The sequence below is a fragment of the Lutra lutra genome, chromosome 17, assembly GCF_902655055.1.
Source record: "Lutra lutra chromosome 17, mLutLut1.2, whole genome shotgun sequence".
NCBI lineage: Eukaryota > Metazoa > Chordata > Mammalia > Carnivora > Mustelidae > Lutra > Lutra lutra.
In genome coordinates, this window is record NC_062294.1 from 14,005,162 (window position 1) to 14,023,048 (window position 17,887).

General features: G+C 42.7%; 1 protein-coding gene across 1 annotated transcript in view; it reads right to left on the bottom strand.

The window, feature by feature from the left end:
* PKD1L3 (polycystin 1 like 3, transient receptor potential channel interacting) overlaps window positions 1-16,005 on the bottom strand; it is a 64,645-nt gene extending 48,640 nt beyond the window's left edge. Inside the window, 6 exon segments of the mRNA XM_047711834.1 lie at window positions 345-523; window positions 526-580; window positions 3,437-3,483; window positions 8,389-8,496; window positions 14,107-14,226; window positions 15,711-16,005. Coding sequence (XP_047567790.1) covers window positions 345-523; window positions 526-580; window positions 3,437-3,483; window positions 8,389-8,496; window positions 14,107-14,226; window positions 15,711-16,005 — 804 coding nt within the window.
* Window positions 16,006-17,887: the final 1,882 nt, after the last annotated feature.

Sequence of the window (17,887 nt, forward strand, 5' to 3'; positions counted from 1 at the left end):
TTTGCCAGTGCCAGAAAATTGGGCCAGGTAGACAAAACGTCCTCCCCATCTGAAGTACTAAATTAAAGAGCATTAAATAAAAATAAGACATTAAAATCCCGAGGGGGGATATGGAATCCACTGTGGACTATTGCCACAGACTCGCTCACTGCTTGCTTCTCACTGGGGCAAACACTAGTCCGTCAGGTCCTCTGAGGTACGGTTCTGCTCAGAGGTAGAGAGCGAACTGGGCCCCTTCCTCACACAGCTATGCTGGAAGCATCACCAAAATCGAAGGAAAGAATAGAAGTACTTTCGCAGTGTCACAAATGTCCCCAGGGTGACCTCTTGTTTTCTGTACTTACCTGATCAGATGCGTCCTGAAGTGACGTCTGTAGGTTAGTGGTAAAGACCTCTGCCTGGGAGTCCTCTCTGCGGCTTGAGGTCGCCTCAACCACAGCTTGCCCGGCCTGTGTTTCAAGCTCCGGTCTGGTGAGCTCCAGCGTGCCAGGGAGAGGCTGGCTGGTAGGCACTGAGGTCACTGTGTGACTGTGGGGAGTGCTGAAGGAAATGGGCTGATGGGAAGACACAGGATCTTGGACTGAAAGGTACATAAAAGAAAAGGCTGAATCTGATTCTACCAAGTGAAAATTAAGGCAGAGTTTACAAAATTATTCTGGCATTCCCATGTCCCATGAGGTAATACTGGGTATTTTTCTCAAAAAGGTCCAGTGCTCAGTTTTGAAAAAGTGGCATCCAATATTACCCTCTTTAAGATTCACAATTTAGGGGCGCCTGAGTGGCTCAGTGCATTAAGCCTCTGCCTTCAGGTCAGGTCATGATCCCAGGGTCCTGGGATCCCTGCATTGGGCTCCCTGCTCAGCGGGGAGCCTGCTTCTCCCTCTCCCACTCCCCCTGCTTGTGTTCCCTCTCTATGTCTCTCTCTCTCTCTCTGTCAAATAAATAAATAAATAAATAAATCTAAAAAAAAAAAGATTCACAATTTACATTAGTGTATTTATTATCAACCATTCAGTAAGTTCTAATTAAACATCTACTGCATGCCAAAGAATGTTTTGGGGAACTAGGGATATAGCAATGACCAAAATAAACTAAGTTCTTGCCCTCATGGAGACTCCATTTTCAAGGTGGAGGCAAATTATATTACATATTAAATGCAGAAAAATAGTAAGAGTAAACAGATGAAAGGAAACAGCATGCTTCAGATAGGGTACTCAGAGGTATGAGACAGCATTTTTGCTGAGAGTTGAAATAAAGGGAGAAGGCTCTGCCAATATACTGGAGACAGGAATGTGAGAAGTGCAAAGGCCCTGAGGTCACAGCCTGATGGGTTTGTCTAAAGAAGAGCAGGAGGCTAGATGAGCAGAACTAGGATGTAGGGGAGATCAGAAATATCCTGGGGTTGGGAGTGGGAATGAGGGATGGGACTGGGGAGAGCATTTATATGTCAGGCAATGGAGAAGAGTAGGACTTTACCTTGAATGAGATGGGAAGACAATTGGGGACTTTGAGGAACAGCAGCGTGAGCTGACTTGTGTTGTAAAAGATCGCTCCTCTGATTGCTGTTGTGAGAACTGACAGAAAAGGGTCATGGACAGAAGCAGGGAGAGATGAGCAGGAGGCAGATGCCAAGTTCGGCTGGGAGATGATGGTGGTTTAGACTATGGTGTGATAGTGGTGAAACTGATAGGAAGTGTTTAGGTCTGGCCAGGTGAAAGACAGAGAAGTCCTACGTTCAAAAATCTTTGTTTTCTTTCCTTCTGGAAATGTTTTTTTTTTTTTTTTTTGTCAGAGAGAGAGAGAGCGAGAGTGAGTACAAGCAGATAGAGTGGCAGGCAGAGGCAGAGGGAGAAGCAGGCTCCCTGCTGAGCAAGGAGCCCGATGTGGGACTCGATCCCAGGATGCTGGGATCATGACCTGAGCCGAAGGCAGCGGCTTAACCCACTGAGCCACCCAGGCGTCCCTCCTTCTGGAAATGTTTTAAGCAATATTGGTTACTATTCTGTAGAACATCTTTTAGAAAATTCTCACTTAAGGGATTTTTGACCTCATCCTTGTTCTCTTTCACACAACTAGGAACAGTTCTTTTTTGCAGTGGGTCAAGTAAATGTAAGTCTATCTTTAGACAACCACTGAAAGGTTCCTATGTAGGACACAAAGGCAAAAAGGTTGAGAAATTTCTTGAATGTGAAATTTTATAGATTTTACAGTTCCTACTTTTATTTTCCTTCCATGCAGATATTTTTTTCCTTTTTAATTATTTTTTGTTTTGTTATTTATTTTTAAAAAGAATTTATTTATTGGGGCACCTGGGTGGCTCAGTGGGGTAAGCCTCTGCCTTCAGCTCGGGTCATGATCCCAGGGTCCTGGGATCGAGCCCCACATCAGCCTCTCTGCTCAGCAGGGAGCCTGCTTCCCCTTCTCTCTCTGCCTGCCTCTCTGCCTACTTGTGATCTCTGTCAAATAAATAAATAAAATCTTTTTTTTTTTTAAGATTTTATTTATTTATTTGACAGACGGAGATCACAGAGAAGCAGGCAGAGAGAGAGGAGGAAGCAGGCTCTCTGCCGAGCAGAGAGCCCGATGCGGGGCTCGATCCCAGGACCCTGGGATCATGACCCGAGCCGAAGGCAGAGGCTTTAACCCACTGAGCCACCCAGGCACCCCTAAATAAAATATTTTTTAAAAGACTATTTATTTATTTATTTGTCAGAGAGAGAGAGAGAGAGAGAGCAAGCACGAACAAGCAGAGGAAGGGAGCAGCAGGCAGAGGGAGAAGCACGCTCCCCATTAAGCAGGGAGCCTGACGCGGGACTCAATCCCAGGACTCTGGGATCGTAACCTGAGCCAAAAGGCAGATGCTTAACTGACTGAGCCACCCAGGCATCCTTTTTTTTTTCTTTTTTAAAAAATATTTTATTTATTTATTTGACAGACAGAGATCACAAGTAGGCAGAGAGGCAGGCAGAGAAAGAGGAAGGGAAGCAGGCTCCCTGCTGAGCAGAGAGCCCGATGCGGGATTCGATTCCAGGACCCTGGGATCATGACCTGAGCTGAAGGCAGAGGCTTTAACCCATTGAGCCACCCAGGAGCCCCCCCCCCCCTTTTTTTTTTCCTTTTTAAAAAGAAATTTAAATTTTATCATACTGCATATCCTTTTGTAAGGTATCACAAGTCCTTTTTGGAATAAAGCAGGGAATAACCAACCAACCAACAAATGATAATTATAACAACACGAAAGCCAGAGGAGCCTTTAAAAATATTGTTAGTAAAGCATCCATTCAACCTGGTTCTTTCCTGCATATAAGTACTTTGCTTTCCTTATGAGAAAACTACACCTGGGGCCCTTGGTGAGCCAGAGTGGTGTTCTGGCGGAACCCACCAGGAAGGGCAGAGGTGACCAATCCCTGATGTGTGCTGTCCGGGACGTACTTACAAGATTAGCGCGAATGGGGTGGTGACAGGCAGCTGCAGGATACGTGGCTGCCACAGAAAGAAGAAAGAAGACTAAGTTCAAGTAAAAGTCTAGGATAGAGATATTTCTTCCTATTTAAGGATGTCTTATTCTTGGCAGAAAACAATGCACATCATTTTATATAGGGAACCGAAGTGACCACTTTCCGCTGATAATTCTGGAGACAAGCTAGGATTCCAGAGCTGAAGAGTCACCAACCACTAATGTTTCATCTGGTTTATTCTTCAAAGACCCCCAGTATAAAAATATTTAAATCAGATCGATTGTAAAGTTGTCAGTACATAAATATTACTGTGGAAATATTTGCCTCATCATTTCACCAAAAGGAGAGGCTCCCTATTAATAAATCAGAGCACATTTCTGATAGTTTTAGATGAGATTGGGTGCGTTCAGGGTGGTATGGCCATAATCTAATACTTTCAAAGAATTTTTTTAAAAGATTTTATTTATTTATTTGACAGAGAGAGACACATAGAGGGAGTAGGAGAGGAAGAAGCAGGCTTCCTGCCAAGCAGGGAGCCCGATGTGGGGCTCGACCCTGGGAGCCTGGGATCATGACCTGAGCCGAAGGCAGATGCTTAACGACTGAGCCACCTAGGCACCCCTCTTTCAAAGAATTTTTTAAAAGAATTTTTTATTCAATTATTTGAGAGAGAAAGTAGAGCAAGAGAGAGAGCATGAGTGGAGGTGAGGGGCAGAGGGAGAGGGGAAGCGGACTCTCTATTCAGCTCAATCCCAGCAGCCCAAGATCATGACCTGAGCCAAAACCAAGGGTTGGATGTGTAACAGACTGAGCCGCCAGGGATCCCTGTAGTCTGATAGTTTAGAAAATGATCATTGACATTTTACCAGAGCTCGGTTATTGCTTTCATTCCCTTTCCACATTTTCCAGTAAGAAAACCATGATCTGAAGGCACTACTAGTGTGTTAACATGACTATTTGCTATTAACTTAGGTTGACTTCTTTCAAGCCATGTGCTCTAGACCCATTACAATTTATCTGGCTACAACGAGCCTGCTCTGCCATCTCTACCTCTTCCTATAACAGTCTCTCTGCCTTGATAGGACTGATAGGTCTTATTTAGCAAAGAATCATTGTAACCACTACTGCTGGGGGAGGACAGAGTTCTGAGATGTACTGATTAGTTGCCATGTCTTTCTTTTTCCTCTTCATTTTTTAGAGTGACAGCCCATGTGTGAGCGTTTGGGGGTGAGGAGGGAGGGAGGGTAGGAGGGGGAGGGGGGGCACAGGGTGCCACCCAGGTGCCCTGATAACTGGTATTTCCTATGGACAAAACTAGAACTAGAACTAGAAATGTAAGTGATGTATAGGTAAAAGAGAATAGAATTTTCATGAACTAAGAAAAATGTGTATATATAATATCACATTCTAGGCAAAATCAGTGAAAAGTGACCTGGATACCTGCTAAGAAAACTTCTGTATTACAAGGATTATGAAATTTTACAATCTGATGGGGGGGGGGGGGAAGGCTACCTGTTTTTTAAAAAAAAGTCTGACTATATTGTTTTCCAAGATAACATTAAATTCCAAAAAGCAAGGGAATGGTGTCCGCAGAGTTTTGAGGGGAAGGCTGAGAAAGGAAAGGCTGTTCCTTGTACAGCAGACTACTGCTTATCCCCCACCCCTTCTTCTAAGGAAACACGGTAGCCCCATTAAAGACTACATTTCCCAGCCTCTCTCGATAGCAGCAGCATGGCATTGTGATCAGCTCCTGGCCAATGGGATATGAGAAGTAACGTGCAATTCCAGGCTATGCCCTTAAAGGAAAGGATCAGGCTTCCCATTTTCCCTTCTCTTCCTAGTTGATAGAACGCGATCATGGAGGCAGGGAGCTAACACAGCTTTTATAGACCATGAGATTGCAAGTCACAAGGTGATGACAGTAGAACAAGGCAGGAAGAGCTTAGGTCTCGTAAACTATGGAGACAACTTCTCAGCCCTGGACTCCTTACTTAACTTACACTGTGATGTGGAAGAGAAAGGAACTTCCATTTGTTCAAGCTTCCGTTCTGACTTCTGTTACAGCAACTGACCCTGTTTTTAACTTGTACATCCTGCTAAAACATGGCCTATTGGGAAGGGGCTAGAAAGACATTTTGAGTATCCATGAGTTCCCAAAATATTTCCACCAGTGGATCTTCCTTGTAAAAACAACTGGAATAGAAATGATACAAAATTAAGAGCTCAAAAAGGGTAAAGTTACGGTATAAAAATGATTGGTGCTAAATGTGAAGCCAGTTAAAACAGATATATGTTCTAATTTGCTGGAAATAGGACTTTGACAAAAGTTTTTAAGAAGTATTCTTAAGTTACATATTAAAAAAACAAGGGCGCCCCAGGTGGCTCAGTTGGTTAAGCATCTAACTCTTGGTTTCAGATCAGGTCACTATCTCAGGGTTGTGAGACTGTGCCCCATGTCAGGCTCTGTGCAGTCTGCTTGAGATTCTCTCCCTCTTCCTCTCCCTCTGCTCTTTCCCTTACTCTCTCTCAAATAAATAAATAAAATCTATTTTAAAGAACCAATATGGGGCGCCTGGGTGGCTCAGTGGGTTAAAGCCTCTGCCTTCGGCTCAGGTCATCATCTCAGGTCCTGTGATCGAGCCCCACATCGGACTCTCTGCTCAGCGGGAAGCCTGCTTCCTCCTCTCTCTTGGCCTGCTTGTGAACTCTCTCTCTGTCAAATAAATAAACAAAATCTTAAAAAAACAAAACAAAACAAATATAATAGGGATGCCTGGTTGGCTCAGTCAGTTAAATGGCTGCCTTGGGCTTCGGTCATGATCCCAGGGTCCTGGGATCAAGCCCCACATCGGGCTCTCTGCTCAGCAGGGAGCCTGCTTCCCCCTCTCTCTCTGCCTGCCTCTCTGCCTACTTGTGATCTCTCTCTGTCAAATAAATAAATAAAATCTTAAAAAAAAAAAAAGCCAACATAACAATAACCTGAAAAAAATCCACACACTATACTAACAAAATCTATGGAGGGAAGGAAAAACGACCATGTATTAATTTCCTTTAACCAGATGAGGGGGCTCCAAAAGAGACTGTTTCACTTCGGAGCCCAACCATTAGAGAAACACAGATGCGGGAATGTGTTTTCAAAAAGAGCAACTCCTTGAAGGCAAACAATTAAAAGAAGAGTACTGAATGGCAAAATTCCAACAAAGGACAGAAGAAAGCAGCAAGGAAGGATTAGACCCAGAAAGCACAGAACAAGGCCAGAAATGACATCAGTTATTAAAACACATTTAAGGGGCACCTGGGTGGCTCAGTGGGTTAAGCTGCTGCCTTCGTCTCAGGTCATGATCTCAGGGTCCTGGGATCGAGTCCCGCGTCGGCCTCTCTGCTCAGCAGGGAGCCTGCTTCCCTTCCTCTCTCTCTGCCTGCCTCTCCGTCTACTTGTGATCTCTCTCTGTCAAATAAATAAATAAAATCTTTAAAAAAAAACACACATTTAAGTGTGATTAAACTCTACTATAAAAATATTCTTAGCATCAAATAATTAGACCAATTTACATAAAATTTAACAGGAACACAGGTAAAATGAAGTGACACAAAATTTTCCAAGGACTTTGGGGGGGACACCTGGCTGGCGTAGAGGAGCAATTCTTGATCTCAGGGTTGTGAATTTGAGCCCCACACTGGGCATAGAGATTACTTAAAAATTGAAAAAAAAAAAAATTCGAAGGACCATGCATACATAAACATAAGGCAACTCCTCAAATAAAAGCAAAGTCCTCCTTTCTCAATGAGGAGATTTAAAGATAGTTATTTTAGGGCAAACTTGACTGTATCATTTCTAAGGATGTAAGTGAAACAGTCTAATGTCTAGTTACTTAACGTAGTTAACTTGTCCCACAAAGGCACGTTTAAAATCGCCTCATCTGGGGCGCCTGGGTGGCTCAGTGGGTTAAAGCCTCTGCCTCCGGCTCAGGTCATGATCTCGGGGTCCTGGGCTCTCTGCTCAGCAGGGAGTCTGCTTCCTTCCTCTCTCTCTCTCTCTGCCTGCCTCTCTCGCCTACTTGTGATCTCTGTCAAATAAATAAATAAAATCTTAAAAAAAAAAACAAAAAAACCCTGCCTCATCTGAAGTAGTGTATTAACTTCCCAGCACTGCTCTCTGGAAATTCACTTTTCGCCACTTGGCTTTACTGAAACTTTTCAAATGCGTCCTTAGTCTCAGCGCCTTAATTATCATCAGAGTGACTTCTATAATTACTTAACAGTGTCGGAAGCATACCAACTGTACTTCGATCTAATGCTATTATGAAACACTTCTTGTCCACCTCACAAGTCCCCAGTTACAAAAGCATTTAGAGAAGCTGATTTTCACATTTGTTCTTCAGAAAGATATTCATGGGTCTACAATAGCACTTTCTAGATTGCTCTTTTAAGGGGTCTTTGGAGGGCTTGCTGACAAAGACATCTAAAACTTGAAGACATGAGGTCAGACCCCTCAGAATAATCACCAGATGTACTTTAAATTGGTTTCTTTTTCCACCTGGTTGGTCAGGTGATCTCCACAGTCATCCAACACTGTATTGACTGAGGTCGTTTCAAGCTAACGCATCTTCCCTAAATAGTATTTATTTTTCAGAAAAAAGGCGTGGGGCAGAGGACACCACAATGTGAAAGACTCTGCAAGGACTTTAAGAAGACTCTTTGGATGGAAAACTCTGTGGGAGAAAACCTTGTCTTTTATTAAGGCACATGTGAAAAGAAGATGGCCAAAGGCCCATTAAGAAAATAAGTATCTATAAAATGAGAACAAAGACTCCAATAATGAGATCAGACAAAACAGAACATAATAAATATTGATGGCATACATGAAAGGATGACACACTTGAGCATTAACCGACCCTTCCAGAGAGGAATTGATCTCACTACCCATCACCTGCGGTCCTTCTGCTTCTCATTATTGGGACTTCTCCTCTTGTCTTCTCGGGTCTCCCGTGTAAATGAGAATTCATTCCATGTCTTTCATCTTGGTCTGGAAAGGCATCTATTTGGAGGCCAATGGAAAAGATAATTGCCAGTATGTAGCTCTAGCTTTAAGTCTGTAAGATAGCTGTCACCAGCACGTACATGGTAATCAAGACAACACCATGAAAGATTACTACCTTTTTTTTTTAAAAGAACATAGGAATTGTCAAGGAGCTCTTCTGCTCTTGACGTCACAACACCTTCTACTCCCCAACATCACAAAATGAGGACCACTGACTCGGTCAACACTAAGAAGATAGAATTAACTTCATTTTAAGAAATTATGTTCTAAGTATAATATTCTCCTCATAGTGTGTAATTCCTATCGGTAGAGAGAAAAGAGTTCAGTAGGTGAACAATATCGTTCTTGAACGTGCTTCCTTGTATTGACTTGCTGTTTCTCACACATGCTGCCCAACATGGCTTGACAAAATCACACCACCTCACTGACTAGATCTCACTTCAATTCAGATCACAGGCTGGGCGATCATACTGTGTCCCCTGGGTCTCTTCGTGCTTCTGCTCCTGAGAGGACTCCTTCCCATGTCCTCCTCTACTGTACCTCCAATGACAAGGAAGTCCCTGATCTTCACTCTCAAGGCAGGTCATAACCTTACTTTTTGCTTCAAAAAGAAAATGGAAGCAATTAAGGTCCCTTCCAGAGTTCTGCCACCAAATCTGCCCCCAACCAGCAAGCATCCACACCCACAGATGCCACCTTCTGTCCTGCTCCAATAAGCTCCCTGCGCTCCTACCCAAACCGAACCCCTCTAGCTGCACACTAGCTCAGATCAAGGACACTGTCCTGGCTACTATTTTCTTCTGTCTTAAGACAAACCACCAATTCACGTTGCCTCATGAACTGCTGCCCTAGTTCCTTCTTGCTCTTGAGCAAAATTAATCTTAAAAATTGTCTAAACTTGCTACATCCAATTCCTCTCCTGTTCTTCTTCCTCATTTTTAAGAAACAAAAACAAATTTTTTTTTCTATTTATGTAAAACATTTATAGAGTTCCAATGTCAAAATTATGAAACCAGTTACATTCAGAAAGATTTAAATTCTATTTCTGTCCTTTCTGCCCTATTCCCTCCCTCCCACAAGTAATCATTTTCATTAGTTTTTGTTTTTCTATTATGCTTATGCATGCGTGTGTTAGGCATATATTTACCTATGTTCATATCACCCTCTGTCTTAGATTCAAGTAGCATCCCATACATTGTTCTGCAGATTGCTTTTCTCCACTAAAAAAACATAGAAACGACCGCACTGCAGTACAGAGAGACATTCCTTATTTCTTTTTACAACCAGTGTCCTGTGGACTGTTTTTACTTTTTTGCTATTGTAAAGAGACCCACAATGAACAGTCTCATTCATGTGTCTTTTTATATTTTTGTCAGTGTAACTTTGGGATAGATTCCCAGCAGCAGGAATGCTCGGTCAAAGGGTAGATGTACATGCAATTTTGCTAGAGACTGCCAAACATCCCTTTCTTTAGAAACTGTATCTTGGGGCACCTGGGTGGCTCAGTGGGTTAAAGCCTCTGCCTTCGGCTCAGGTCATGATCTCAGGGTCCTGGGATCGAGCCTGCTTCCTCCTCTCTCTGCCTACTTGTGATCTCTATCAAAAAAAAAAAAAAAGAAAGAAAGAAAGAAAAAAGAAAAAAAAAGAAACTGTATCTTCTCGCATTCCTGTTAGCAATTTAGGGCAGTATCTGTTTCCCTACAGTCTTGCCAATGGAATACGTTGTTAAGTTTGTGGATTCATGCCCATGTGTTAGGTGGGAAATGGTATCTCAGTTTTAATTTGCATTTGTGTATTTTTGGGCAACAATACTTCACAATATGAAACATTAAACTTCTCTCTTGAATGTTAAGGAACAAATTTACAAACACTTCTCCCACCAACATGTTATTTTGGAAGAGGCCTGCCTCCCTGCCTGCCTTCCTCCCTTGAGACAGAGAGAGCATGTGCAGGAGCAGAGAGGGGAGGGGCACAGGAGAGCATCTTAGGCAGGCTCCATCTCACCACCCTGAGATCATGAACTGAGCCGAAATCAAGATTTGAATGCTTAACCGACTGCGCCATCCAAGTGCCCTGAAGAGGCACTTTTTAAGTTCACAATAAAATAGCGATTTCTTTCTTTTCTTTTTCTTCCTGGGGTGCCTGGGTGGTTCAGTGGGTTAAAGCCTCTGCCTTCGGCTGGGGTCATGATCAGGGTCCTGGGATCGAGCCCCACATCGGGCTCTCTGCTTGGCGGGGAGCCTGCTTCTCTCTCTATTCTCTCTCTGCCTCTCTGCCTACTTGTGATCTCTGTCAAATAAATAAATTTTTTAAAAATCTTAAAAAAAAAAGAGCAGTCTTTTTCTTTCTTTCCTCCTTCCTTCCTTCCTTCCTTCTTCTTTCTTTTCTTCTTTTTTTATTTATTTAAGTAATCTCTACACCCAACATGGGGCTTGAACTCACAAGCCGGAGACCAAGAGTCACATGCTTTTCTGACTGAGCCAGCCGGTGCCCCAACAATGGCTAGTTCTGAATACTAAGCAATTACATCGTGCTAATACTTTAGTTTTAAAGATAATTAGCAATACTGGATCTCCAAGATATCCAATGACCTTTGACAGGAATGTGATGCTATCTAGAAGCAGTAATGAACTTTACACAAAAAAGAGAAATTTCATAATATTATCAGTAATAACTGCTAGGCGCTATTCTCATACTGTACTTGTATTATCTTACTAATCCTCATAACAGTCCTCTGAAGGACTGCCAAGGGGCCACAACAGGAAAGTTCCAGAATGAAGACATGAACTCAGACATCTGACTTCAGAGCTTGAGCTCTCAACCACAGAAACATTATATCTCATCACAGGATTGCAAGTTCAGAATCTGCTGAGTTGGCTTAGATAATGGAATAGAATTCTCTTTCAAAACATTTTTTGTTGTTTTTTTCCCAAGATTTTATTTTTTTATTTTAAAATTTTACTTATTTATTTTTAAGGATTTTATGTGTAATTAATATCTCCACCCAACATGGGGCTCAAACTCACAATCCCGAGATGTTGTGAGTTTGTATGCTTCACTGACTCAGCGAGATGCCTCTAGAATTCTTTTTGCCCAAGATTATCTGCTGTACGAACACTCCATATTCCAGAGCAGTAATCTCTTGCAAGTACATGAGTGATAATATCAGAAAAATGAATTTTCACTCCAAAACCAAGAGTAGGTGAAAATGTCTAAAAACTCAACTCTTGAAGAGTGAAAAATGAATGGAAAATCATCATCATTTAGGCTGTATTAAGGGTTGTTTTTCCTATCCTGGAGAGGATTTGGGCCCAATAACCTCCTATAAGGATGAAAAACAGTTCATAATCGTAAGGTGGCACACTCACATTTGTGACAAACACAGGACCACTTGATTTGCGCAGAGACTGGCCTCACAACCTTGGCCTCGCCAACAACAGTGCTATCAAAGCAAAATCCAGCAAGCATATCACAGAGAGCTTGAAAGGGTGGAGAACAAGAAGCTGGAAGCCAAAAATTTATTACCCTGAAATACAGGGTCGTTTCAATATCATCTGAGGAAGGAGATCCTTTTTTTTCCTTATAATAAACAAATATTGCAATGTGTTCTGTTTTATCAAGAACTTATAGATGTTTCATTTTTTTTTTAAAAGATTTTATTTATTTATTTGACAGACAGAGATCACAAGTAGGCAGAGAGTCAGGCAGAGAGAAAGGAGGAAGCAGGCTCCCCGCTGCGCAGGACCCTGAGACCATGACCTGAGCCAAAGGCAGAGGCTTTAACCCACTGAGCCACCCAGGCGCCCCGATATTTCACTTTTTTAAAAAGATTTTATTTATTTGTCAGAGAGGGAGTGTACTGGAGGCTACGGCATGGTTGGAGTTGTGGATCAAACCAGTCCGGACACCTTGATAAGAAGTCAAGGATAGGAAAGTTGAGTAACACTGAGAAAGGGTCTGTACTGTGTGTCGTGGGCTCGCCTACGTGACTTCCCACACACTTTCCCTACAGAAGGGAACAATGTGGTCAGGGTCACGAATTCTTAGTTGGTCCTTGTTGTTCCTGTACCTCCCATCACCGGCTCCCTGGTTGATTGTCTTGCTAATGGCTTTAGCCGAGACTACCTGACATCACGAGGTTTGCTTGTAGTTAATATAAACTTGTTATAGAAACTTGCGGTCATCTGACTAGGTACTGATGGATTACTCCTATTGTGATCTGCCTTATAAATGATTGTAAGATGTGGACATCATTCTCAGTGTTCCTCCTGTCCCCATCTCTGTCTCTTAATTTCTTTTCACCATCCTCTTACACTCACGTTCCTGGTCGATTTGTCGTGCCAGCCACAAGAGTGTGTGTGTGTGTGAAAGAGCAGCAGGCAGAGGGAGAAGCAGACTCCCCGCGGAACAGGGAGCCCAATGCAGGACTTGACCCCAGGACTCTGGGATCATGACCAGAGTGAAAAATGCAGATGCTTAACTGACCAAGCCACCCAGGCTTCCCAGTTGCGTCATATTTTAATAAGAATGTATTTGTGACTTTTTAAAGTGGAACAAAATTTTTACTCAGACTGCGACATTGTAAGGTCCTCGAGAATTCACTGAACTAAGAATAAATGCTGGACACACCCACCATGAGAAACACAGATTGGAAAACCACACACCCAACTTCAGGCACACAATTCTCATCGCCTACTCCTGCGGCAGGAAACCGACACGACCACAGCCTCGTCACCCTTCACCTTCTCATCTTCCCCCACCAATATTCTATTTTCCTCCTTTGCTTTTGTGGTCTTCCCTCTGAAGCCCAAGTGCTGAATGGTTTGGGGGTGCATGTGAGGAAAATAGAGTTTACTGTGACCCCTTCTCCCACATCACCCAAGTCAAGAAACGAAAGCAATATCAGGCACAGGTCTAACTACCAGAGTGGGATGTATATGAAAGTCATTCCAGATGAAGAGTTTCTCACTCCAGGGGCGCCTGGGTGGCTCAGTGGGTTAAGCCGCTGCCTTCGGCTCAGGTCATGATCTCAGGGTCCTGGGATCGAGTCCCACATCGGGATCTCTGCTCAGCGGGGAGCCTGCTTCCCTCTCTCTCTCTGCCTGCCTCTCTGTCTACTTGTGATCTCTCTCTGTCAAATAAATAAATAAAATCTTAAAAAAAAAAAAAAAGTTTCTCACTCCAATCAGTATCACGAAGATCATGACAGCACATCCTTTGCGCTATCATTCACAGACTCTGCGACAGGAAACCTTCTTAAGCACATTCTCTCCCAACCCCCATTTTTTTTTTTCTTTTCATTTAACCAAACTCTTAAGTAAATCTTGAGGCATAATGTCCATGATCTGCCCCGGAGACAGGACTAGGACACACATCTACTCTTAAGCATTCTTCTCTTGGGTGGTTCCTTCTTAAAAAAACCACTTCTTGTCAAGCTGGACTTACCAGGCTTTTTCTTTCCTCTGTTGCCTCCTCCTTTGGATGTCACTTGGCATATATCTCCCTTTCATGGAACAGACTCCTTAACCAATACATCTGCATGCTGTCCTTATGTAGAATCAGTTTCTAGAAATTATGAATTTGGTGGGATGGTGCTTCATCACTTACCAGCCTGGCAAATGAAAGAATGTTCCAGGGGGCACAAGTCCACTTTTGATGAGATCCAGTTGGAGTTTCTGGACATGTAAGTGCAGCTGGGCAGCTCCAGGGGCCGGGGACCCACGATACCTGCCATAGGAGGACCAGACCCAGATGAGCCTCAGACTCCAAAATCAACCTTTTTTCAAAGTAAATATGAAAACCAAATTTTGCTAGCTTCTAAGAGATGGAACTTAGGATATCCCCCAAATGTGATGTGTTATTGAGGGTCCAGAAGCGAATGGTCAAGAAAGAATTCTTGAGACATCTTCAGTGCAAGAAGGTGGTTTTATTAAACTTTGGGACAGGACCTGAGGGCAGAAAGAGCTACCCTGGGATTGTGAAGAGTGAACTGATTACATTCTTTCCAATTGGGAAGGGTTAGGGAAGTCTCTAAGTAATTTGAAAGCAAGGTTTCCTGGACCTTGAGGGGGTCATTTTCTACTGTGTAGTAACCTTAGTTACAAGACCATTTAGATGGCTATCACTGGGCCATACGTTTGAAGGATGATTGCTAACCTATATTTCTCGGTCAGGGGACAAGATAAAGGAAGTTTCCAAAGGGATTTTTATTTTTTTTAATTTTTTATTTTTATTAGCATATAATGTATCATTAGCCCCAGCGGTACAGGTCTGTGAATTGCCAGGTTTACACACTTTACAGCACTCACCACAGCATATACCTTCCCCAATGTCCGTAACCCAACCACCCTCTCCCTCCAAAGGGATTTTTAGATGTTAAGAAGACTTGCAGGATCCTGGAGGTCAGGTTAATGTCAAGCTAAGGTTGCTTGCCTCCAGAAAAGTATTAATACTGAAGCAGTTAAGCTTCTCTCTGCCCACACATTACAGATAATTTATTTTTTCATATTATGCGCTCTTTATCACAAGGCTTTGTATTAATTTACCTAGACTTCAGTGAAGATGATGGTCATATAACACAGCCTTAGATATTTCTCCAAGACCACAATATTACGGTGCATGACTTTGAAAATATCTCTGTAAGAAAGGTAACAGGCAAATAATTTCTCTTCTGGCTTCTGAATTAGGAAACTTGGAGCCAAGAATGATGAGGAGATATTTGCCAGGAACAAAGTGGCCACAAAAAGTTTCCCATTTTAGGGGCACCTGAGTGGCTCAGTAGGTTAAGGGACTGCCTTCGGCTCAGGTCATGATCCTGGAGTCCTGCGATCGAGTCCCGCATCGGGCTCCCTGCTTGGCAGGGAGTCTGCTTTTCCCTCTGACCCTCCCCCTTCTCATGCTCTCTCTCTCTCAAATAAATGAATATTTTTTAAAAAAGTATCCCATTTTAGAATCCTACACAGCACTTTCAGTGAAATATCAGGCATGCTAGCTTTTGATAAACTCTGAGAAAATCTCATGGTCTTTCTACACAGACAAATCAAAGATTAAAGCCCCAAAATATAAATATATCAGAGGAACTGTGGTAATGAAGTAAAGTGACTGATTTTTTCCTATATACAAAAGCGGAAAGATTTAAATTTTTTTCTTTCTCCTGTTCCAGAATAAAAGTAAGGACTTTTCTTTTATAAACACTCATCTCAGAGCCTTACCTGGGTTGTTTTTCTCTTGATGTTTTCCCAGGTGCTTTAGATTTTGCCCAATCCACCACTTACTCCCTTCCTCTAGAGAGTCCCAGAGAAGATTCTGGACTTCCAGGTTCCAAGTGTAAGCAAGGTGTCCCCCCTGGACATGACAGTGATTTTCTGCTTCCTCGTAGCTGCAGTGAAACCTGTTAAGTTGGTAACAATGATTTGTACCGTGTCGCTCTGGGATATTTAGCTCATTTCCCAGAATGACACCTGTTCTGATACATAACCAAAGCCAGATTCCTCCCCTGAAGAACATTTTCTCTGTGAATTGTGAGCAAGAACAGTGTAGGGGCTCAGCAGCTGACTGGTCCTTTAAATATACTCTTGGTGGGTTTGTCATATTTATTAGTATCATTCTTTTAGGAAGAGGGAATAATTTGAGAAGGAGATAAAAGGCTTTTTGTTTTTCTGTTTTTGTTTTTAAGAACCCAGGTGAAGTCCCTATGAGCTGAAAACAAACAGCAAAGATCAATAAAGCAATGGGCATTTATAAAGCACCTGCACCTGTATCTACACAGCCAGCTGTGCCTTTAGCTTTACAATAGCTATTTGCTAAGCCTAGGCTGTAAAGGAATAGAAGATGTGGAATAGCTAAGTCAATGTTGCTAAAAATTAAGAAATGTAGTGTGTGTGTGTGTTTTATTTTTTTTTTAAAGATTTTATTTATTTATTTGTCAGAGAGAGAGAGAGAGAGGTCACAAGTAGGCAGAGAGGCAGGCAGAGACAGAGGGAGAAGCAGGTTCCCTGCAGAGCAAGGAGCCCGATATGGGACTTGATCCCAGGACGCTGGGATCATGACCTGAGCCGAAGGCAGCCGCTTAACCAACTGAGCCACACAGGCGTCCCAGTGTGTGTGTGTGTGTGTGTGTGTGTGTGTGTTTTAAAGATTTTATTTATTTGACAGAGAGAGATCACAAGTAGGCAGAGAGGCAGGCAGAGAGAAAGGGAAGCAGGCTCCCCGCCGAGCAGAGAGCCCGATTCGGGACTCGATCCTAGGACCCTGAGATCATGACCCGAGCCGAAGGCAGTGGTCCAACCCGCTGAGCCACCCAGGAGCCCCTGTGTGTGTGTTTTAAAGGAAACCATTCTCAGAACCCCAGGACAAATTTAAATTACTGTATTCTGCTTTTTAAATACGTTCAAACATAAAACTAGGCATAACCTATATGCTACAGCTCTTACACAATCATAAAAACCAAAAGATAAATATCTGATGGAAGAATACAAATTAAATACAAACAGAACTGAAAACCAATGAAATGAAAACGGGCTGCACTAAATAGCTATCAGAGAAACAAGCTATGACCACACAGGTTGTTCTGATTTGGCAGGCACGCTATCTCATGCTGTAGCAAAAATCCATTCTCTCACTTTTCTTTATTTAACTTGCTGAAAAACCTTTGTTCATACAGCATGTCGTTTGTCCTTCACCTGCAAGCCATCCATCGTTTATTTCAGCCAGTTTTCTTTCTTGGTACCAAAATATGAGAATGAGTACAATAAAATGTGGGCACTGAAATAGCTTGGTAGGTTTCAGGGTTCAGGTGGTTGTCCAAATGGCCCAAATGATACTTGTATTATTTTTAAAAATCATTACAGAAAGACACCAGTATCCAATATTCTCTTAAGTGTCTATGCCAAGAATACACTCCTCCCTCAGTTTGAAAAACAATGTGGTGGGGCACCTGGGTGGCTCAGTGGGTTAAAGCCTCTGCCTTCCGCCCAGGTCATGATCCCAGGGTCCTGGGATCGAGCCCCGCATCGGGCTCTCTGTTCAGCAGGGAGCCTGCTTCCTCCTCTCTCTGCCTGCCTCTCTGCCTACTTGTGATCTCTGTCTGTCCAATAAGTAAATAAAATCTTAAAAAAAAAAAGAAAAGAAAAACAATGTGGTAATGGAACTAAAGATAAATATGGTATGTTCCTTACTTTCAAAACATTTACAGTCTAGCTGAGGGGTGGGGTGGGGGAAGACCTAACAATTGTAGTTAATAAAGAGAGTGCCACTGGACAGCATATATCTATGAAGACTCAGAGGAGGAAGAAATTTTTCCCAGCACTTGACCATCTTGAGATAGAGGGACTGGTCATCTCAGCAGGAGTCAACATGAGTAAATGCATGGCAAGTGTCAAGTATTTAA